General features: G+C 35.8%; 2 protein-coding genes and 1 pseudogene across 2 annotated transcripts; 1 reads left to right on the forward strand and 2 right to left on the reverse strand.

Annotated features, from left to right (window-relative positions):
* The first annotated feature begins 1365 nt into the window (after positions 1 to 1365).
* On the forward strand, positions 1366 to 2716 carry LOC125222462 (E3 ubiquitin-protein ligase RNF6-like). Its single transcript, XM_048125095.1, has 4 exons — positions 1366 to 1878; positions 1946 to 2059; positions 2121 to 2342; positions 2413 to 2716. Exons 1-4 carry the CDS (start codon positions 1525 to 1527, stop codon positions 2551 to 2553), a joined length of 831 nt encoding a protein of 276 aa, XP_047981052.1. The 5' UTR covers positions 1366 to 1524; the 3' UTR covers positions 2554 to 2716.
* A 222-nt stretch (positions 2717 to 2938) lies between these two features.
* LOC125220277 lies at positions 2939 to 6401 on the reverse strand (annotated as a pseudogene).
* Positions 6402 to 7625: 1224 nt separating this feature from the next.
* Positions 7626 to 12943, reverse strand: LOC125222461 (nuclear poly(A) polymerase 1-like). The gene is made up of 12 exons (XM_048125094.1): positions 12330 to 12943; positions 11724 to 11801; positions 11533 to 11640; positions 10943 to 11005; positions 10710 to 10871; positions 10031 to 10144; positions 9888 to 9950; positions 9440 to 9769; positions 9103 to 9267; positions 8110 to 8985; positions 7947 to 8020; positions 7626 to 7859 (listed from the first exon to the last, which is right to left on the reverse strand). The coding sequence occupies exons 1-12, from the start codon at positions 12420 to 12422 to the stop codon at positions 7814 to 7816; spliced, it is 2172 nt and encodes a 723-aa protein (XP_047981051.1). The 5' UTR covers positions 12423 to 12943; the 3' UTR covers positions 7626 to 7813.
* Between the last annotated feature and the right edge of the window lie 6056 nt (positions 12944 to 18999).

The raw sequence follows: 18999 nt of genomic DNA on the forward strand, positions 1-18999 counted from the left end.
TATGTAAATATATCATATAATATTTTTGTAAAATCGAGTTATGCTTTAACAAATCTATTCACTAGTTAATTTTTTTATCATTTATTTTTTTCAGCTATGGCTTTTTATATTGCTCATGTCTGAGTTTTTTCTGTGTCGTAAGCACCGAACCTTAAAGATGCCGTTAGCACTCAAAAAAATTCACTGATAGTTTGAGCCCATCACTGTTAAAATTTTGGCTCTGCCACTAGTTCCACATGGACTTTTTGTTTGGCCATGTAAGATAGAGTACAATTTATACGAAATTGAATTTTACGGGAAATTGACTCTACACTAAAAGTTTGTGTATGTTTTTACTTTTTACCATATTTGCTATAAGTAAATAATGTTATAACTAACTAAAGGGATGTAGTATGGTGAAGACAAATCAACAAACCATACTGTACTAGTAAATCTGAATATAAACAATAATGAAATGATAATTAAATGGTCTTAATATGGCTCTTATGGGCCTAGTAGCGACGTTATGTGGGCCTTCCACAACCTTTTGTTAAATGGTTTTAATTTGGCGCTTAATGGGCCTAGTAGCAACAATATGTGGGCCATTCACAACCTTTTGTTGTGTTAAAGCCCAATAACAGTGTCCGGCCCAATAATCCATCATCACCCCATCAACCACCCATAATATTTTTTCAATTTTAATTATATTCAAATTTATTAATATCTGTATGTCATTGCATTGTCACTCTTCAACCACATACACCCAAAAACGATGAGAGAGACCCTTTCTATTATCTGCTAGTACACTGAAATCTCCCTAAAAAAAGATGTATATAAGTGTAAAACAAATTAAAATTGTTTTGGAGCTGTTTTCTTAGATCAACTTTTAGGAAAGAAGATGTGGGGTAGCCACAAATGGAATATCTGAATGAGTATGTCGCATGGAAAGATTAATCGCAAATATGAAAAATAAAAAAAAGGTAAGAAGTCATTCATTAAAATTTTAATATGCAATAATTAGTTTTTCCTATATCGTTTGAATACAACAGCCATCTTAACACATTCTCTAGCACATGGTGTGCAATGTTCTTCTCTAATTGATTCTCATCACAAATACCAAGAATTGACAACATGTAAGCTAGCTTGTTATTCTTGGGGCCCCCTTTTTCATTTTTTCTGAAAATAATTTCCTCATGCTCTGAAAATCATATAATCTTGAAAGAATAAATAATGTGTGTGGGACAATGTGTAGGACAGAGAAGGACAGAACAGATAATATGTTTAAAAAGTGAAGGACAAAAGTGTGTTGGGATGTCATTACAAAAGCTTGAATATTGAACATAACAACAAAAACATTACAGGAGATAGACAACTGTATTTAAAAGAAAACACTTTTTCTCCCTAACACCTCCAAGAATCAACAGTGTTTGCTTCCTTTCAAAAACCACTTTTAATTCAAAATTTTCATAAAACATTTCATCTCTCCTCATTTACACTCTAGTGGAGCCTCAGAATTGAAAACACTGAAGAGGCTAATTAATGTGAATGATGCCTCAAGTGAATAGAGAGCACAAGAGAGGCAGAAAACAAGAAAGGCAACAGCAAGTAGCCAATGGAGCTGAATCAAGAACCCCTTCCAAGAAGAAGAGGTTCATGTTTGTGAAGCTTAAAGGGCTGGGTTGTAAAGGGGCGCCGATGACAGCACCGGCGATCATAAGGTCGGCGGCTGAGTGGGAAGCTAAGGGTGCAAGAAATCAGAAGAAGAGGAAACCTTTGCATAATCGACGGAACCTGGATAATGTTGTCGTTGATGTTCCTGATGTGTGTTGTACGCCTCCCGGAATCGGCATTGCTTCGGACGTTGCACCTCGAGCTAGGAACCATGCACCACAGAGAAAGGTATGGTGGATAGTGATTTTGTTATTGTGATCATCAAGCTAAAAAGTATGTGTGATTGTTGTTTTAGCATTTGCGAGAAGCACGAAGAAACGATGATGATGCAGCTGCTGAATTTCCGGGGGTTTTATCAGTCGGGATCGGGTCAAGAACTTCTCACCGTTCTGCTGAAGAAATCATTGAGGTATAGTATTATGATTCTGATTGACATAGTTTATCCATTGACACTGTAATGAGCACTGCAGATGCTGATGGCCCGACAAGCTCTGCTGCCCGGAAGAATACTCCGGCAACGTGACCGGTATCAGGAGTGGAGGCTCGACGTGGATGATATGTCGTATGAGGAGCTGCTTAATTTAGGCGACAAGATCGGGTACGTAGGCACTGGGTTGCAGGAAGCAGAGATATCCAACTGTCTGAAGAAATTCAAACATATCAACAAAGACTGGGAATGCAGCATTTGCCAGGTGAACGCACTAACTCTTGCTTTCTCTCTCATCCTTCTCTCCCTCCTGTATTGATGTTCGAATTGTGCAGGAGAAATGCAAGGTGGATGATGAAATAGGAATGCTTGAATGTGGTCATCATCATCATGTTGAATGCATAAAGCAGTGGCTTCTACACAAGAATGCATGCCCTGTCTGCAAATCTGCTGCCCTGCGTGACAAGTCTAATTGAGCAAAGGCTGTTTTTCGACCTTTGTGTGCCCGAAAGATTTCTCACCTTTTTTCCATGACTTTTTACTTGTGTGCTTCTGGCAGAGATTGCCTATTGTAATGCATAATTAAGCAGATTTTGCTCCCTATATCATAATTCAATATTTTGCAGCAAATAATCTCAACGGCACATGTTAAATTTCATTAGATAAAAACATCCATCATAAATATAAGAGATGTAGTACTACATCATTTACAGGCCATTCTAGTTTACACTGGCCGGCTAAAAGGGGAAACAGAAATCAAGTAGTGATTTTGAAGGACAGAGTTGAAAGCATGGCTGCACACTAGAAAGTAAACCACAACAAAAGCTGCAGGTAATTTGTTTCATGTCGGGTCTCAAACGTTCAGAATCCTCTAGGAAGAAACAGCATACCACAAGCCACTACGTCGTAACGGCTTAGAAATTGGATTATACAGGGGTATATTTGTTCAACGGCCTGCAGGTATTAGGTAAAAGTTTAAGCAATTAAACCCGAGTCATGGACTTATGAGATAAGACACCTAACGATTAAGTGAAGAAGACAGATTAGTGTACAAACCAGTCGTCCTCCCACTAGATCATAATGAGCATAATGTGGACCATTAGGTTCTCCAAATACTTTATAGGTGACTATGTGCTCAGGAATGGTCTTTACGGTCTCTGCATTATATTGACAGGTATAAGTTAATGCATATGGCAAGTATGCTATGTCTGACAAGATAAGAAACTAACCATATACAGCTTCTGTGGACATGCCAGCAGCGATGAAATTCTATTGAGAATGTTGAAATTACTGCTTGGTATTACAATTTTTATTGAAGTGATTACACAGAGAGCTTCCACATGTTCAATAGAAAATTAGCTGTGATACCAACTACCAAGGCATAGGTGATGCGTTTGGGCTTTTTGTTTTACAAGTAAGCTCTCTTGTAGTGTAAGGAATAACAAGATATTCAATAAAAGTCTAGCTAAACTAGAAGCATCTAACATATTAATTCAATATGAGCCTAGCTAGCTACACTAGAAGCATCTAACTATGGGCACAAAGACTAGTTCAGAAGGCCATTTTAATTACTTATAATGAAAACAAGAACTTCGAAAGAGTTACGGTGACTCACAAAAGTTGTGAGAATGAGCTTCTTTAACAGCTCAGGGTGCATCATGTCCCGGGCTGATATCAGGTCATTCATCCATGATAACGCATAAGGCGGACTAGAAGTAAGAGGATAAGCCGCAGATAGCAATGCTCCTAGAGGAACAACAGGCACATTGAGAACCTGAGCAGGATCAGCCTGCAGCACAGTGTCACATATACAAATAGAGGATGGGGTAGAGACTCACGTCCAATCAACAAAAATGCTACTTACAGAGGAATAAGCAGTTTGAGAGATGATTTAGAAGATGTGTAGTCAAGTGACGAGGCCAATGTAACAACGGCAGCTAATCCGGGATCTCTTCCTTCTGAGCCTTTGAAAATCAGTAACTAATAAATTTGTTCATCTCATCATCAACAACAAAAATGTCATAATATTGTTATAGATTACATATAGGTGATGAAACGTCAAACTGTCAAACATTTCAAAAATCAACAAAAAGTTAAAAGACTAACAAATATAGCATCACAAAAACTACCCATGACTATAGCCAGTCCAATGAGGGGATTATCACCCAAGTAATTCATGAATAAAATGAAACCCGAAGTTATATTAGTATGAAAGCGACTGAACGACAGGCTAAAAGGGGCATGTATCATGTACACCTGAAGATGGATAGAGCCATGATACTTTTACAATTGAAATTGATTGACAAACCGGATTATATTGCTAGGAATTGAGCTTGCGTCTGTTATTAAATATCGGAATATACACCATACATCATCTTTATTCAATGCATCAATCTAACTTACTGTATCGTGCTAGCATGGCATATAGTAAAATTCCGCCCATGGAATGGCCAATAGCAAGTATCCGGCCATCCTTTCGTTTGCTTTGTGCCCTTATGTATTCCATCTGCGGAAATACGTAACAAGAGAGAACATAGAAACATTTTTTAAAAATAAGCAAGATATAGGAACTAAATAAACAATATAAAATATGGCACCTCAGCGCAGCAGGAACATCCTCTTCCAGGTGATGATCAAAGTCCCAGTCATATTTGACAATTAAGTCCAACTGCTTCTCGAGATCTTGTAAAGTTTTTGTTAGACGCTCTGAAAGATCAAAAAGTTGAGGCGAAACAGAACGCTGAGCTTCATCAATGATATCAACTAATTTTTGACTTAGATCCCTAATCTGGCTAGCAACACCAGAGGATTGCCTCCTTTCCAGTAAACTCATAATGTTTTTCCTTACTTCACTAAAACGGTCATATATAAAGGAACCCTCCAAGAGATCATCTGATATTCGGTCAAAGAATTTTGCTGACATGATCTTTGATTGACTCTCACTAAGAAAGCCAGAAAGTGTTTGTGACAAGCGTGTAAAAGTTTGTGTCAATTCCGTCACCAGTCTACATTCATCCCATGCTGTTGCGAGCCCATTTAGTTCTTCATTGACCACAGAATTTTCAGATTTTTCTGAGCAACTCTGCACTGAGGTTGATTTCTGGCTGGCAGGGAGAGCACCATTAGTATTCTCTGCAGCAGTTTCCATTTGTTCAGATATTGCATGAGAAGTCTTACTCTGCACTGTCAGCAGCTTCCATTTGTTCAGATAATGCATGAGCTGACTTCTCAACATCCTCAAAATCCGACCCTTCCTGCCCCTCGAACTTCAAATCCTTGGTCACACATATAACGGGCAAATGAAGACTGCATATGTTAAGTATAGGCATTAGTTTTCATTTGTCTTACTCTTCTTCTCTCATTTCCAAAATACATATATCATATCCCCTTCTTAACAATAAATGGCTACGGTAAAGTATGTTAGATAATAACTAGAGGAGACGGTAATGAATCTTGATTCCTGCCTACTTATATGTAAAAATTATTACATTAAGATCTTATAGTTTCAATGAGGAATCAGAATTGTCTATATTTCAATCTTATAAGCATCCCCCCTTGAAGATTGCTCCATTCATATACAAAATTTGAAAGAAGGTTACTGATGCAACCTTTCTCCATTCAACTGAAACCGTACATGTCATTGTGTCATAATTCAAACGTTAAACCTTCAAGGACATATTTTCCAAAATCTGCATACATCCATATCTTACCAACAGTCGGCAATACCTATAACCACAATGATATGTCACGTCGATGAGCAAAAGAGGAGTAAACTAACCCCAGGAGAAAGATCATATCCAATGGCATTCGTTCCAACACCAGATAACAGCAGAAGTGGATGATGAGCCTGCTTCCAAATAAAATTAACTTGAACTTAAATTCCATTCTAACTTTCTAAGACTGATAATCTCTTCTATTTCAGTACTTATATTACCAGTAAAAGCCAAAAGCTATCTCAATTCCACATATTTGCAAATTTTAAGATTCACGACCTCAAGTTCATGAATTGTGTGATAATGATCAGAGGAAAACGAGAAAGTAGCTAGAGTATTTGAAGCTCCTCTCTCCTTTCTGAAGACATAGAATCACACCACTTTTAGTCTAGCTTTGCTGACGATCTTCCATCAAATGTGCAAATTCTTGGTGCAAATATTTCTGCCTTAGGATATATCTTTATGGTGAGACTTTGGCTTCTCCACTTCAAAAGTCTTAAAATGCTCTTGCTTTTAATATTGTGCATGAGAAGTCTAACTCGTGATGAAGTGGTTGATACCATGGAAACTGTTCCCGAAGCAGTTCCAACTGTGTTGACAGAACCACCCATTGAGGAACATTGTGCTTATTGTCATTTTCATGCAAGGTATTTATTTGTTTCATATTCATGATATAAGTGTTGAGTTTTTTCGTAAATTCTAATTTTCTCTTAGCTTGTTGTCCCATTGTGCTTATTTCTCCAGTTCCAGACAAGATTAAGATGTTGACACTACTACCCTTTTTAGAAATCTCATAACTGCATAGGATCTTGTTCACTTGAGGTATGGAAGATCTCTCAGTATATTCATAGTGGAGGCATGGGATCTTATTTCTTGAATAGTTATATACCGTTTTGACAGTTAGCTCTACCATTCTGTTATTTATTGGCATTATCAAGTTTCAAACCTCACAGGCACAGTTGGCTTCTGTTCTGGGGGGATATGGTTATGGCAAGTAGGCTCTTGGAGCTTGCATTCTCACAGTCTAACCGTCACACAGTTGAAGTTGTCTCACGACAACAGCTTTCTTTTCTCCATTTTCTTTCCATTCCATCTAAAATTTGTCTAGTTGGATCCTAATGTCTTTCAGTTACATTTCACAACAGGTGAAGACGAAGTAAGTCACGAGCTTCTTGTCCCGTTTGGCCCTGAATTTGCCACTGGTTCGAGAGATAAGACAGTGAAGATATTGCAACTGGTAAATGGTTCGTCAGTTAAGGTGCTCATGACTCTGCCAACGTTCCAGAGCAGCATTACCGCACTATCTTGGCTGGGTTTCGACAGCCAGAAGAGCAGTGGGAATGGAGAACGGTCTCGTGGAACTATGGACTCTCTCCAACACCAGAAACCAAGATGGCGGTGTTGCAAAACCAAATGCTGCTCTTGCACTTCGTTTTGACCTGTCCGTATGTCATGTTTCTGCAGTTCCCCGGCTGAGGTGGCGGAACCCGACAAAGGGTGAAGATTCCACAAGCGTGCAGCGTGGAGCTAGCTGATCATTGTGTAAGATTGTTTCATGTATATGTTTAGCATTCAATAGATTGATGTTTCGTTTACATATAATGCTTGATCAAGCTTTTGTTGTTTCTCTTCGTTTGGTTTCCAAAATTCTCAAAGTTAAGTTAATTCATCATTTTCCATATATGTTCAGGAACTATTTGTCAAGCTTATTCTTCACTTTAACTTGCTATAAATCTACTCAAAAAGAGAAAAACATAAATTTTGAAACTGAACCTGAATTCTGTCGAGAGATGAGTACAAGGAATTAAAAGAGCAATCAATTAAAGAGTAGTCGATTTTCAAATTGTACATCTCTTTATTTATAAAGGTGACATAATCCGCAACACTGCTGAAACTGTATAATTTACAACATTCCGCTATTCGTGAGCTCGAAAAAAAAGGACGAGTTTTCAATATTTTACAAGACCTCCGTCGTACCATTCCCTTCCTCGCCCTCAAGAGGTCGTTTCATGATTGCACAGACTCATGCACTGTTACCAGTTGCCTTAGGCAACGAGGTGAAACAGAACCTGCAACACAAACAGTGACATAGTACAAGCTGCACAATAGATCCTCGTGATTTGAGATAGAATTATTAAATTTCCATAGATGGATACCTGATAAGCGGCTTCTGAGCTGGCACTTTTGCTGCTGCAGACGCAATTGCAGTTGATACATCCAGTTCCAGCGGCTACATACAACACGAAAATGTCAGTCCGAACATAAAAAAGGAAGAAACATGAAATGCATAAGAGTATAAAAAAGGTCAGTCAGCAAGACCTCTAGCTCCTCTAAGTCGGCCTTGGCTTGAAATTGAATAATGGAGGTGGTGCCATTCCCTGCCATTGCTACTTTTACACATTGCTTGTCTGGGAACAACTCTGGTTGTGTAACTCGTTCTGCCTCCGCATTGTTCTCGGTTTCACTCTTCAACAAACCTTCGAGCCCATCAAATGCTTCAGAAGAATTCTGGTGAATGGGAGGAATCTGTGCAGAAGACTGCTCAATAACAACATGTTTCTCCATTGCCATTGGAGTAGGGAAAGCACCAGCAGAAGCTGAAGGTTCAGCAGTGCGCTCGCTTTGATCAAGTCCAGGAATTCCCTGGGCAAGTGGAGAGATGTTCCCAGCAACTCCCTGTTCACTTTTTGGGGTACTAAAATCGGTTTCGATTTGTTTCTTTAAAATCATTTGATCAAATGAAGTTGCATCACTGGTACATGCACCGTTGCTTGAAGACTCTGTTAAGCTAGTTCCTCTCTTGGGGGGTTCATCTAGTTTCCTCCTCTTCCTGCTGACAGCAGCATCAGTTTGGACAGGGCAAGATGCAAGTAATTTCAGAATTGTCCGACTCTCGGATCTTTTTTTAAGGGGAGAAGGCCGGACTCCACTGGGGAAGACAAAGATAGGTAGGTCCTTCCGTTTAACATGGCACACATGGATTAACATTGCCGGCTTCCAGAATGAGTATGCATATACATCGCACTTAAACTCCTCGACTGTCATCCTTATATCAAATGGCTGAGCTTCTTGAGGATTAGCACCTTGCTTCCTCCGCAACCCCATGAAATAACTATGGTGAAATGGCTTTGATTTATCAGAAATTTCACCAGGGTGTGGATGGCACTGAAGGACCCCATTAGTGTCCCTTTCAATCTGTGAATGATTCTCAGCAAAATTAGTCAACAGATGGAAAGCACTGGTTACTCAAAAGTACTGATTTAACATCAAACAACTATGAGAACAAAAAAGGTATACAAATTACAACAGCACCTTCAATGTAAGCAAACGTTTCCTGGACTCAACCCAACCTTTCCAACTCATCAAGTCTTCATCAGTCTCTGCTGATATGTCTATCTGCAGATAATTTGTGTACGCTTCAAAGAACAAGAAAGAATCAAAGAGAGTCTCCCAGCTAAGCTTGTTTGATTCTATTTCCTGCCATACACAGTTTGAAAAAACTTAGTGACATATTAAACAGAAGAATGCATCCTGAAATCACAAAGCAGAGGCACAAAGATGAGAGGAATGATGAAAAGCAATAGGAAACCAAGCTAAGCTTGAATAGCAAACATCGAAACATAACTAGGGAAAAAATGAATTATAGTACCTCACATATCTCATTTCCCCTATGAAATTCTTCCATCATGACTTGCAATGTACTTGTTGAGACATTGTAGCTGGAGTTCATGCAGGGATATGCAGGAGTTATTATGGGCATCACATGTGATCTGTCCTTGTAATTTCTTCTAGGATCCCAGAATGAAAGTCCTAAAGATCCTTCTTGAATTGGACACAACATTACAGGATTTGGCCACCGCCACAAATTGTATACCCTAAAAAAGCGGGATACCAACATGCTCGGCAGAGCATTTGGGTATAGCTGGCAGATACGGGCAACAAGCAATGCCCAATTGATACCACCAAGGAAACCAGTAACCTGGCTAGCAGAAAAGCAGTTTAAGAGAAAGAGTACACAGTAACCCAAATGCTTGCATACACTATATAAACACAAGAGATAAGAAGGGGAAAAAAGCAAGCATAATTAATTTCCTCACATTTGAATAAACTCCACGCTGCTTCGCCCACAGCCTCATACATCGTAGTGTAGTACGGAAATTCTAAGGATGACACGACAATTTATAAATTATTCTCAAGGAAATCATTTCAACAAATAATCCAAAACTGTACAAATAACCACCTGAATATTTGGGACCAGACGCAAGATTTGATCTGTTACTCTACAACCATTGAGACTTCGAACAGTCTGGTCATCCACATTTTGGAGAATAGATTCTTGAGAAATATCCAAATCCTGAAAGCATTAGCATGAGATAGAAAAGGATCAGATTAATTCAGAAAGGCACTTCAATAGCCTTTCACAAAAGATATCAATATCAAATATTTTAGGTATTAAGACTGTTCAGAGACATCATATCACCAGAACAAACACAAGACATAGAAAAACTTGATTGCAAGAACAGATGCTATGGGGAGAGAATTAAAATAAAATAGAAACTGTCTATGAGAAAGCAAAAACTTAGTGCATACTGATTAAACCAGAGTTGTTTTAGTTTGTTTTTGTGCATCAGGTCAGCAAATATACCAATAAAAGGAACCATATGACATGCTAGAAGGCCTCAAATCAACATTGGCCAATTAACAACGGTTTGGGTTCAAGGATCCCCATACAGGACCCAAACTATTAGCTGCTACCATGGAAATATCAACTGCCAATAGCACATTCCAGAATCCATTTCTAACTACGTAGTCATATAGGACTTCAATGGGCGCTAACAATAAAATGTTAAGCAAAGAAACATAAAATAATAAGCAGTAAACCCATTGATACATCTTTCATGAGAAGAGAAGATTCATACTTCAGGGATAATCCACAGGGACACATTTGCATAAAGTAGATCTATAGAGACACCATTGAACTTGAACCTCATCACCGGTACATGGGCATCTGGTACAGAATGCAGCTCTTGTACTTCAGGCATCTCTGATAGCATTCTGTGAAGTTCACCAAAGAAGTCTTCCTGCATATAACAAAGGTATCATGTTCCTTTCAGAAAGCATACATTAACAAGATGTCAACCAAGAATCTTACATTTCGAGTGGCATATTTTGGTCCGACACACAACGTATCAATATCAGCACCAGGGCCATGTACCTATAAGTAGAAGAAAGATGCCAAATTTAATCCTCAAAGGCCTGTCTGGTAATCTCTTAAAAATTGTAACAACAATCTCAACGATAAAATCAGATAAAAATTCATACAATCATATATCCTTCAGAGAGTGTAATGTTATTGGCTTCTCCACAGTTATGTTTAAAAGCTTACCAAATTATAAAAAATCCATTGAAATCATCATTTAGCCACAAAAAGATTAAATATAAAGTTTGTTAATGCTTCTACATAGAACTTTTACAGTTCAAGATGATCATGTTCTTAAGATTCTTGGTAAGTAGAACAACATCTGGGTGAAGATTACGCTTACTAACTTTCATTTAATTATAAAGTTTTCATCTTGCCCAAGGATTTAACAGGCACTTTAAATTTGGATTCTTTTACCCGAAAAAAGTCATCTCAGATTAATCAGGTCAAACTGTTTTCCATTTAGAATAGTGCATAACGCTAAGGCAATTGTTGAATTTGAAAGAGAATTAAAAAAGCACGTAAAGGGATGGAATTCATACGCCAAGCCGGTAAGAACCAAATGTGAAAATCTTTGCATTCGCCTCTTGGATTACTGATCCATTATAACCTCTAACTAGGCTAACATTCTTCACCCATGTCTTCACAATCTGTGAATTAATCCAACATCAAAATTCGTACTTGATAACCGGAGGTCAAACAAGTAAACCATTTGAAGTTTATAAAAGGTGACCTGGTCTAATCTGCCAAGAACTTCCTCTCTTTTGATAGCTTCGTCGCGACTTTCATACAATCCCGCATCTACAAGAAACTGGCAATTCATACACAAGAGAGAGCCATTAGGCTAAACCAATAAAAGAAAAAGGTAAAACAGAAAAGGAAAAAACAAGTACATGAATGTTCAAAGAATGATTACAAGTTCTAGAATCTAGACTACAGAAAAAAAAAAAGCAGCCATGAACAAAACCAGCTATAGCTTCTTTCTTTCTACCCTCAAAAGAACATTGGCCTCAGCACAAGAAGCGCTTGTGCAGAGTTGGGCTGGTAAGTAGTATAATACTACAGTTGTAGAGTTATATAGTTGCACTTGCACCAACAAACTAGGCTCAACTATAGAGAGTTTTATCTCTTTAACACAATTCATATCATTGTAGGAAAAAGGTCAGAAATGCAATTTTTCATTTTCAACCAAATAGCAAACGTTCATAGTGTCCTTCCTACCTTCTCTAATTGCTAACTAAAACCATCTATTACAGTTTTTAGGAATTTGATTACTAATGTAAGGTTTGAAACTACAAATTCTCTCTACAAAATACTCTGAGCAGTGTAAATAACCAACCTTTTCTAAGTCACGAGTCTTAGAAACATCAGACTCTGAAGGGCCACCAGTCGAGATGGGCTCCGATAATCCAACACGAGTTGCAGTAGCCATAGCACTTGATCCTGGGCTACCCGTTAACCTGTTCCTTTTATATTTGTTTCTTTTGTTTCTTTTCTTATTTTCAATAACAGTTAACAATCAACTCTAATAAAAACACATAAACAGCAATTAGGTCATCGAACGATCAATCAACTGGAAAAAGTAAATAAAAATAAAAGCAGTATTCCTCAATTTTTTTTATTGAATTCCAGATTTGCTACAAGGGGTAAGAAAAATACAAGCAGAATTGGAGTAATAGATAAACTTCTCCCTCTATTTTTCTGTTTCTACAATACAAATATGCTGTAGCTGAAATTGAAAACGAGCGAAACCCCCGTAATCGATTTTATATCTAGATGAGGCCTTCGGTCTTCTGGAAACAGTATAGATCTGTAAATTCGATTGAAAACTCTGGAGCTGGAAACGATTCGCACCAACAATTTAACTGCGCACGCCTGTGTGTATGTGCGTGTGGAGAAGAAGAGCTGAGAGAGAAGACGCTTGTCGGAAGAGAATTGGGGAAGAATGCAGCGATGATCAGCTATTTATGCACAAATAATTGGTGTCGCGTAATATATAAGCGTACTTCAACTGTTGTTTTTGGGCCCATAAATTTGTTGGCCCATTCCATATGTTACATACTTCTATTACTTTTCCGTACATAGTTCGTTCTGATAAAAAAAGTGTGTAAACGAAATAAACTAATACCTATTCAATTTAACTGCGCACGCCTGTGTGTATGTGCGTGTGGAGAAGAAGAGCTGAGAGAGAAGACGCTTGTCGGAAGAGAATTGGGGAAGAATGCAGCGATGATCAGCTATTTATGCACAAATAATTGGTGTCGCGTAATATATAAGCGTACTTCAACTGTTGTTTTTGGGCCCATAAATTTGTTGGCCCATTCCATATGTTACATACTTCTATTACTTTTCCGTACATAGTTCGTTCTGATAAAAAAAGTGTGTAAACGAAATAAACTAATACCTATTTATTATTTATAATAAAAGTAAAAAAAATCATGAAGTTTAGTTAAATTTTTCCTTACAAATTTGAATGACAAATTACAAAATTAAAACATTCCCAATTTTTTCATGGAACCAAATTTGGGTTAGAACTAAAAATAATTCAAATTTATTGATCTAAATTACTCCCTTCATCCCACAATAAGAGTCATTTTTATTGTGGGCACATATTTTAAGAAATGTAAAGAATAGCATGTTGAAAAAGTTAGTGGAATATGTATATTAGTTTTATAGGGAGTAATAAAATATGAGCGAAGAGAGTTAGTGGAATGTGTGACCTACTTACCATAGTAAAAATGAAGTGTGGCGGACCAAAATGGCAAAATGTAACTCTTATTATGGGATGGAGGGAATATTATTTTGTAACAACTTTATAATATTAAATTTTAGAACAAATGGCAAAAAAATTACTATAAAATTTGGTCAAATTTTCCCGCAACTTTAAAAACTGACCAATTATATCATAACTTTGACATTTTTTACAATTGCCCCATAACAATAATTTCATCATGTTACGTTTCTAATTTATTGATGTAATACGTATTTATGTAAAAATTAAAGACATGATTGACTAAATGTATTAAATAACGTCATTTAAATAGCTGAATGTTTTGTCATAAGAAACCATTCGTTTGCCAAAAGAATACATAATTTCTTCCAAATCATGGACTATGAGACAACCGAGAAAAATTTCGAAATTATGATATAGTAATTGACAATTTGTAAAGTTGCACCGAATCAACCAAAATTTATCCAAACTTCATGTTTTTTTTTACCTTAATACCCTAAAATTTATGTATAATTATGAAAGTAATCAATAATGATTAATTAAAAATTGAAATCGATGATAATTATAGGGGTAACTATTACGCATAAATTCATCCCACACAATATAGAAAAATTTGAAACTCTCTCCGTCTTCAGATCCTCAAACACTATAGGATCAAAAGACTGTTGCTTTCAACGGAACCGTTGTCCATACCAAAACTCTGCATCAAACTATAGAAGAAGAGGAATATGAGTCGAGTCACTTTAGTGGCAGATTTAAAAGTATCCCAAAATCTTAAGCTATACCACGTTAGTTATTATTGCAGTGGGAGTTTCTTTATTTGTTCTTTTGATGTGTTGAACTTATTATTGATGTTTTTGGATTAATTTTTGATACCGCACTATTTAGATTATTGAATTTATTTAAATGGTTAGTTATTAAATGATTATTTTGACATTAATGTTATTTGTTAATGCTTGAGAAATGTAATTTGATTATCATATAGGCCAGTTTTTTTCTGAAATTCTTATGTTTAAGTTGTCAATATTCATTAAATTAATCTTTTTATATGCTATATAACCATAAATTAAATATAATATATTTTTCAAAGAGTTGTTTAGTTTAGAACTTCATTTATTATTTATAGAATAAAAATTTTAATTGATCAGTTTTATTGAATAATAAATTCTTTTTTTAAACATTTTTTTGGAATATTAATATACCACACAAGCACATGATTCAATGCAATAACATACTGGCATACACTAGTCATCAATTATTGCAACCCAAAATATTACTCTCTTTGTCCGTTAAAAATAGTCCTATTTCAAAATGGAATTTTTTTTTCTTACTTTACGAACTTTTTCTCTCTTCTCTTTTATTTTATCTACTTTTTCTTTCTTCTCTTTTACTAGACCAAGTTTTCATTAAATCTCGTGTCATCCACAAGGACTATTTTTTGTGGACAGAGGGAGTACGAAATACCGCACATATTGATAGGAATCACGTATGATTGAATGACAAATGTCATACGCCCTCCGTCCCATATTACTTGATGCGTATTTTTGGCACGAAATTTAAGAAAATTGTGTTTTGTAAGTTAAATAAATAAAAATAAAGTAGATGTTTTGATTTTAGCCAAAAAAGAGAAATGACTCAAGTAACTTAGGACATCCCAAAATAGAATACGACTTAAGTAACTTAGTAAAGAGGGAGTATGTTATATAAAAGGATTATATCTTTAACTTTTAAGAGAACTAGTATTACCTCCATTACTATGCACGAGTCATATGAAGGTTTAATTTGTTTTTAAAATTTGCTTATACATAACATTAAGAGAACTAGTATTACCTCCCATACTACTTAACGTGTAATATAATAGTACTATGTAGTAGTAATATTTTTAAATATTATACTTTTGTTATTCTACATAAAGAATTATTTTGTCACAATCTTATTGTAGATACTTCTCATCTCTCTTGTGTTCAATGAATTTAATGGAGGCCATACATTGTAGATCTTGCCGATCTACATGCCTACCGCCTACATACGTTGTACCTTTTGAATAGGTTGTTATCTTTTTACCGCTCTTCAATAGATTGTATGGTTGCATTAAGCCTTGGTTTATAGATTTACTATTTTAAAATCTTCCGATACACACTTTGCACATATTTTTTTATAAATTGGTTTACACATCTTATATACGTAATCCATTTTTTGAAAATATTGCACTATCACACTGAATAAATCTTGAGAATGTAATTCTTAATAACTTTACTCTCATATTTATAAAAATATCAAAATTTTAAATTTTACATTTAAATTCAAACACTAAACTATAAATATACTTTTTTTATACATGAAAGATATATAACGATGCACCTTTATTAGATCTATTTAGCGGATTATTTAGACAAATTCTATTCGCGTAATTATCTCACGTATCATGTTGATAACTCAAATAATAACATGCTTTAAATTAATAGAAACCTAAAACATGTTGTTCTAAGGTTTAGCCATCATACCTTGATGATTCTCCAAAGAATCGAAGATAGCTAGCGTCTTCTCCTCGTGAAGATCTTGAGTACAAAACCATGGATCTTCGGACTGGTTCCTGGATGTGAACTCGATATCGTGGTGAACTGATCTCACCAGCGCACTAGGACTTAAATAGAGAAGACAGAAATCCTTTCCCTCGGAGGAGAGAAAATTTCGACTACTACTAGGAGTAGGGGCCGAAAATTTTGAGAAAAATATTAGTGTATTTTCTGTCTCCTTTATTCTCCTATTTATAATTAGTCACATATTGGGCCCAGACATGGATCTATGGAAGGCTTTGGATATGGGCTCCTCCAATTAGCTTTTTACTAATTAAATTAAACCCAATTTAATATAAGCTTAAAATTGGAATATTACGAGCAGCCACTACAGAAGTAATATTGCACTCCCCATCCAAATCCGAAATTACAAGTACTTCGGGTTTCCAATACTTTATATTTATTTCCCGCGCTTAAGATAAAAACATCCATTAATTAATTATTGTCTGCTATGGACTTAATTAATTAATATCTTATTTATTCCAAGAGAGGACCCAACAAGAAAATCTTATTTATTATTCATAGAGTAGTTAAACTCCAACTAGCTAGGTTCCGAATAATAAAATTTTATTTCAAGCTTCTCTTGAGGATGTTATCAAACGAGACTCACCTCGCGCACGATTCAACATAATAGCAATCCTAGCACCGCTAGATATTAATCACCACTACCCAATATACCAGGCTTATTGGGTTGCGAAAAACCCGCACCATTTGGTAAGTCAAAGTAGTGCATAGTTAATACCGTATGCTCAATGCTAACGTACATTGATTGAGAAATAATTTACGAGACCTCGTCTTTCAGTAGATAGCATAAAGACTGTCTCGCCATTGTTAGATCCATTCAGTGCTATACCACACCAACGTCATCTTATTTCAGGTAAGGCTTAGAAATAATCGGACTGACATTGCAACCTTTCACGATAGGTAGTCTAAGCCTATCTAGGTTGTGAAAATATTCTTTTTCTTTGTTTAGAACTGACCGTGTTACCTTAAAGTGAACGACGCCCACAACCGGTCTACTATAACAAAGATCTTAGACTTTGTTAAGTTACTTATACATTTAAATATGCAATAAACATCCATTAAATGTAAAACATAACATTATGACAAAAATAATCTGTTTATTCATTTGGAAAATAAAATGAGAGTTTTAACAGTATTCAATCACTCGAAAGGTGATTTCTAGTATCAAACTCTAACACTGCGGGCCTTATGTAAAAGATAAATGTATAATCTAATCATTCTTTTACTTATTAAACATGTTACACCCAATGTTAGGCCCAACATTATAATAACTCATACAGGGTTCTACTAATTCTTCATAGCAGTGCCTCTTCTTTGTTCTACCTTAGGGTGCTTAAACGGTTCTCCGGTTCTCGGTTAACCGGAATCGGAACCAGAACCGATCGGTTAATTGAGGAACCGGAACCGAAAAATCCGGTTCTGGTTCCGGTACCGGTTCCAACTTTTTAAATAACACCGGTTCCGGTTCGGAACCGGAACCGACCGGTTCTTAACCGGGAACCGGATTATAATTCAATTTTATTATAATTTAATATACTAAAAAATCTAATTTATTGAATTAATTTTGAATTAAAGTAAAATAGTTTGAAACATTGAGTGATTTTTAGATTTAAATGTTTAATCTGTGATACTTTGAATCTGCAATTATTTTCCTAATCCATTTTTTATGAACTAACTACAATGAGTAGAACATCATAAGTTTGTTTTTAGTTTTCAAAAGAACTTATACAAATACAATATCATTTCATATGATATATTTATTACAAATTTATGTAACAATTCATTTAACATACGATTTTAACATATTTGTGAATAATTTATTAAGTGTTCCGGTATAAACCAAATAGTCACAACAATATCAATTTGTATTGGAAATTCGAATGAATATACTATGTTTAGCCAAAAAAGGAAAAATGAAATTCAATTTTAAAACTCATTTTTTTATAAAAAAATTGCTAAAGTTTAGAACTCCTATTTTTGTATTAGTAAAAAATTGCTAACATAAACTAGTCCGACCCGACCTACTACACTTGACATCGTTCTTATCCATATATGAATATTATTGTATTGTTGGTTTGTATTTTGTGTATTTATTTTAATTTTTAGGTATTATTTGTTATAATTCTAGATGTTGGATTATTATTTTTTTAGTATTGAACTATTTAAAATTATAAATAAATTCGGATTAAAATTATAGATCGGTTCCGGTTCGAAACCGGAATCGACCGGTTCCGATTCGGAACCGGAATCGACCGGTTCTTAACCGGCCGGTTCCAAACCGGAACCGATCGGTTCCGGTTCCGATTCCAGTTCTTGAATTTATGAAAATTTAAAACCGATTAACCGATCAACCGGTCCGGTTAGAACCAGAACCGGCCGAATAAGCAGGCCTAGTTCTACCCACTAAATAATGTAGACTCACGCACATTCACACGTGATCACCAACCATTCCAACCCCTCACCAACTCATGCAACTTTAATTGATTCAAGGTTATCCAATTTTCCTTCTTCGTAATATTAGGCTATTATCTTCATGTAAAACTTATTTCTGCTTCCTTATTATCCGTCAAATCTAATAAGTTTGTAAGTATTTTACGGAGAAGGTATGATGACATAATTGAATTCATTTTTTCTTTGAATTTTTCATTCTCTTTTATCGACTTCCTCATCCTTTGCTT

The sequence above is a fragment of the Salvia hispanica genome, chromosome 4 (genome assembly GCF_023119035.1).
Source record: "Salvia hispanica cultivar TCC Black 2014 chromosome 4, UniMelb_Shisp_WGS_1.0, whole genome shotgun sequence".
In the NCBI taxonomy this organism is placed as follows: Eukaryota; Viridiplantae; Streptophyta; class Magnoliopsida; order Lamiales; family Lamiaceae; genus Salvia; species Salvia hispanica.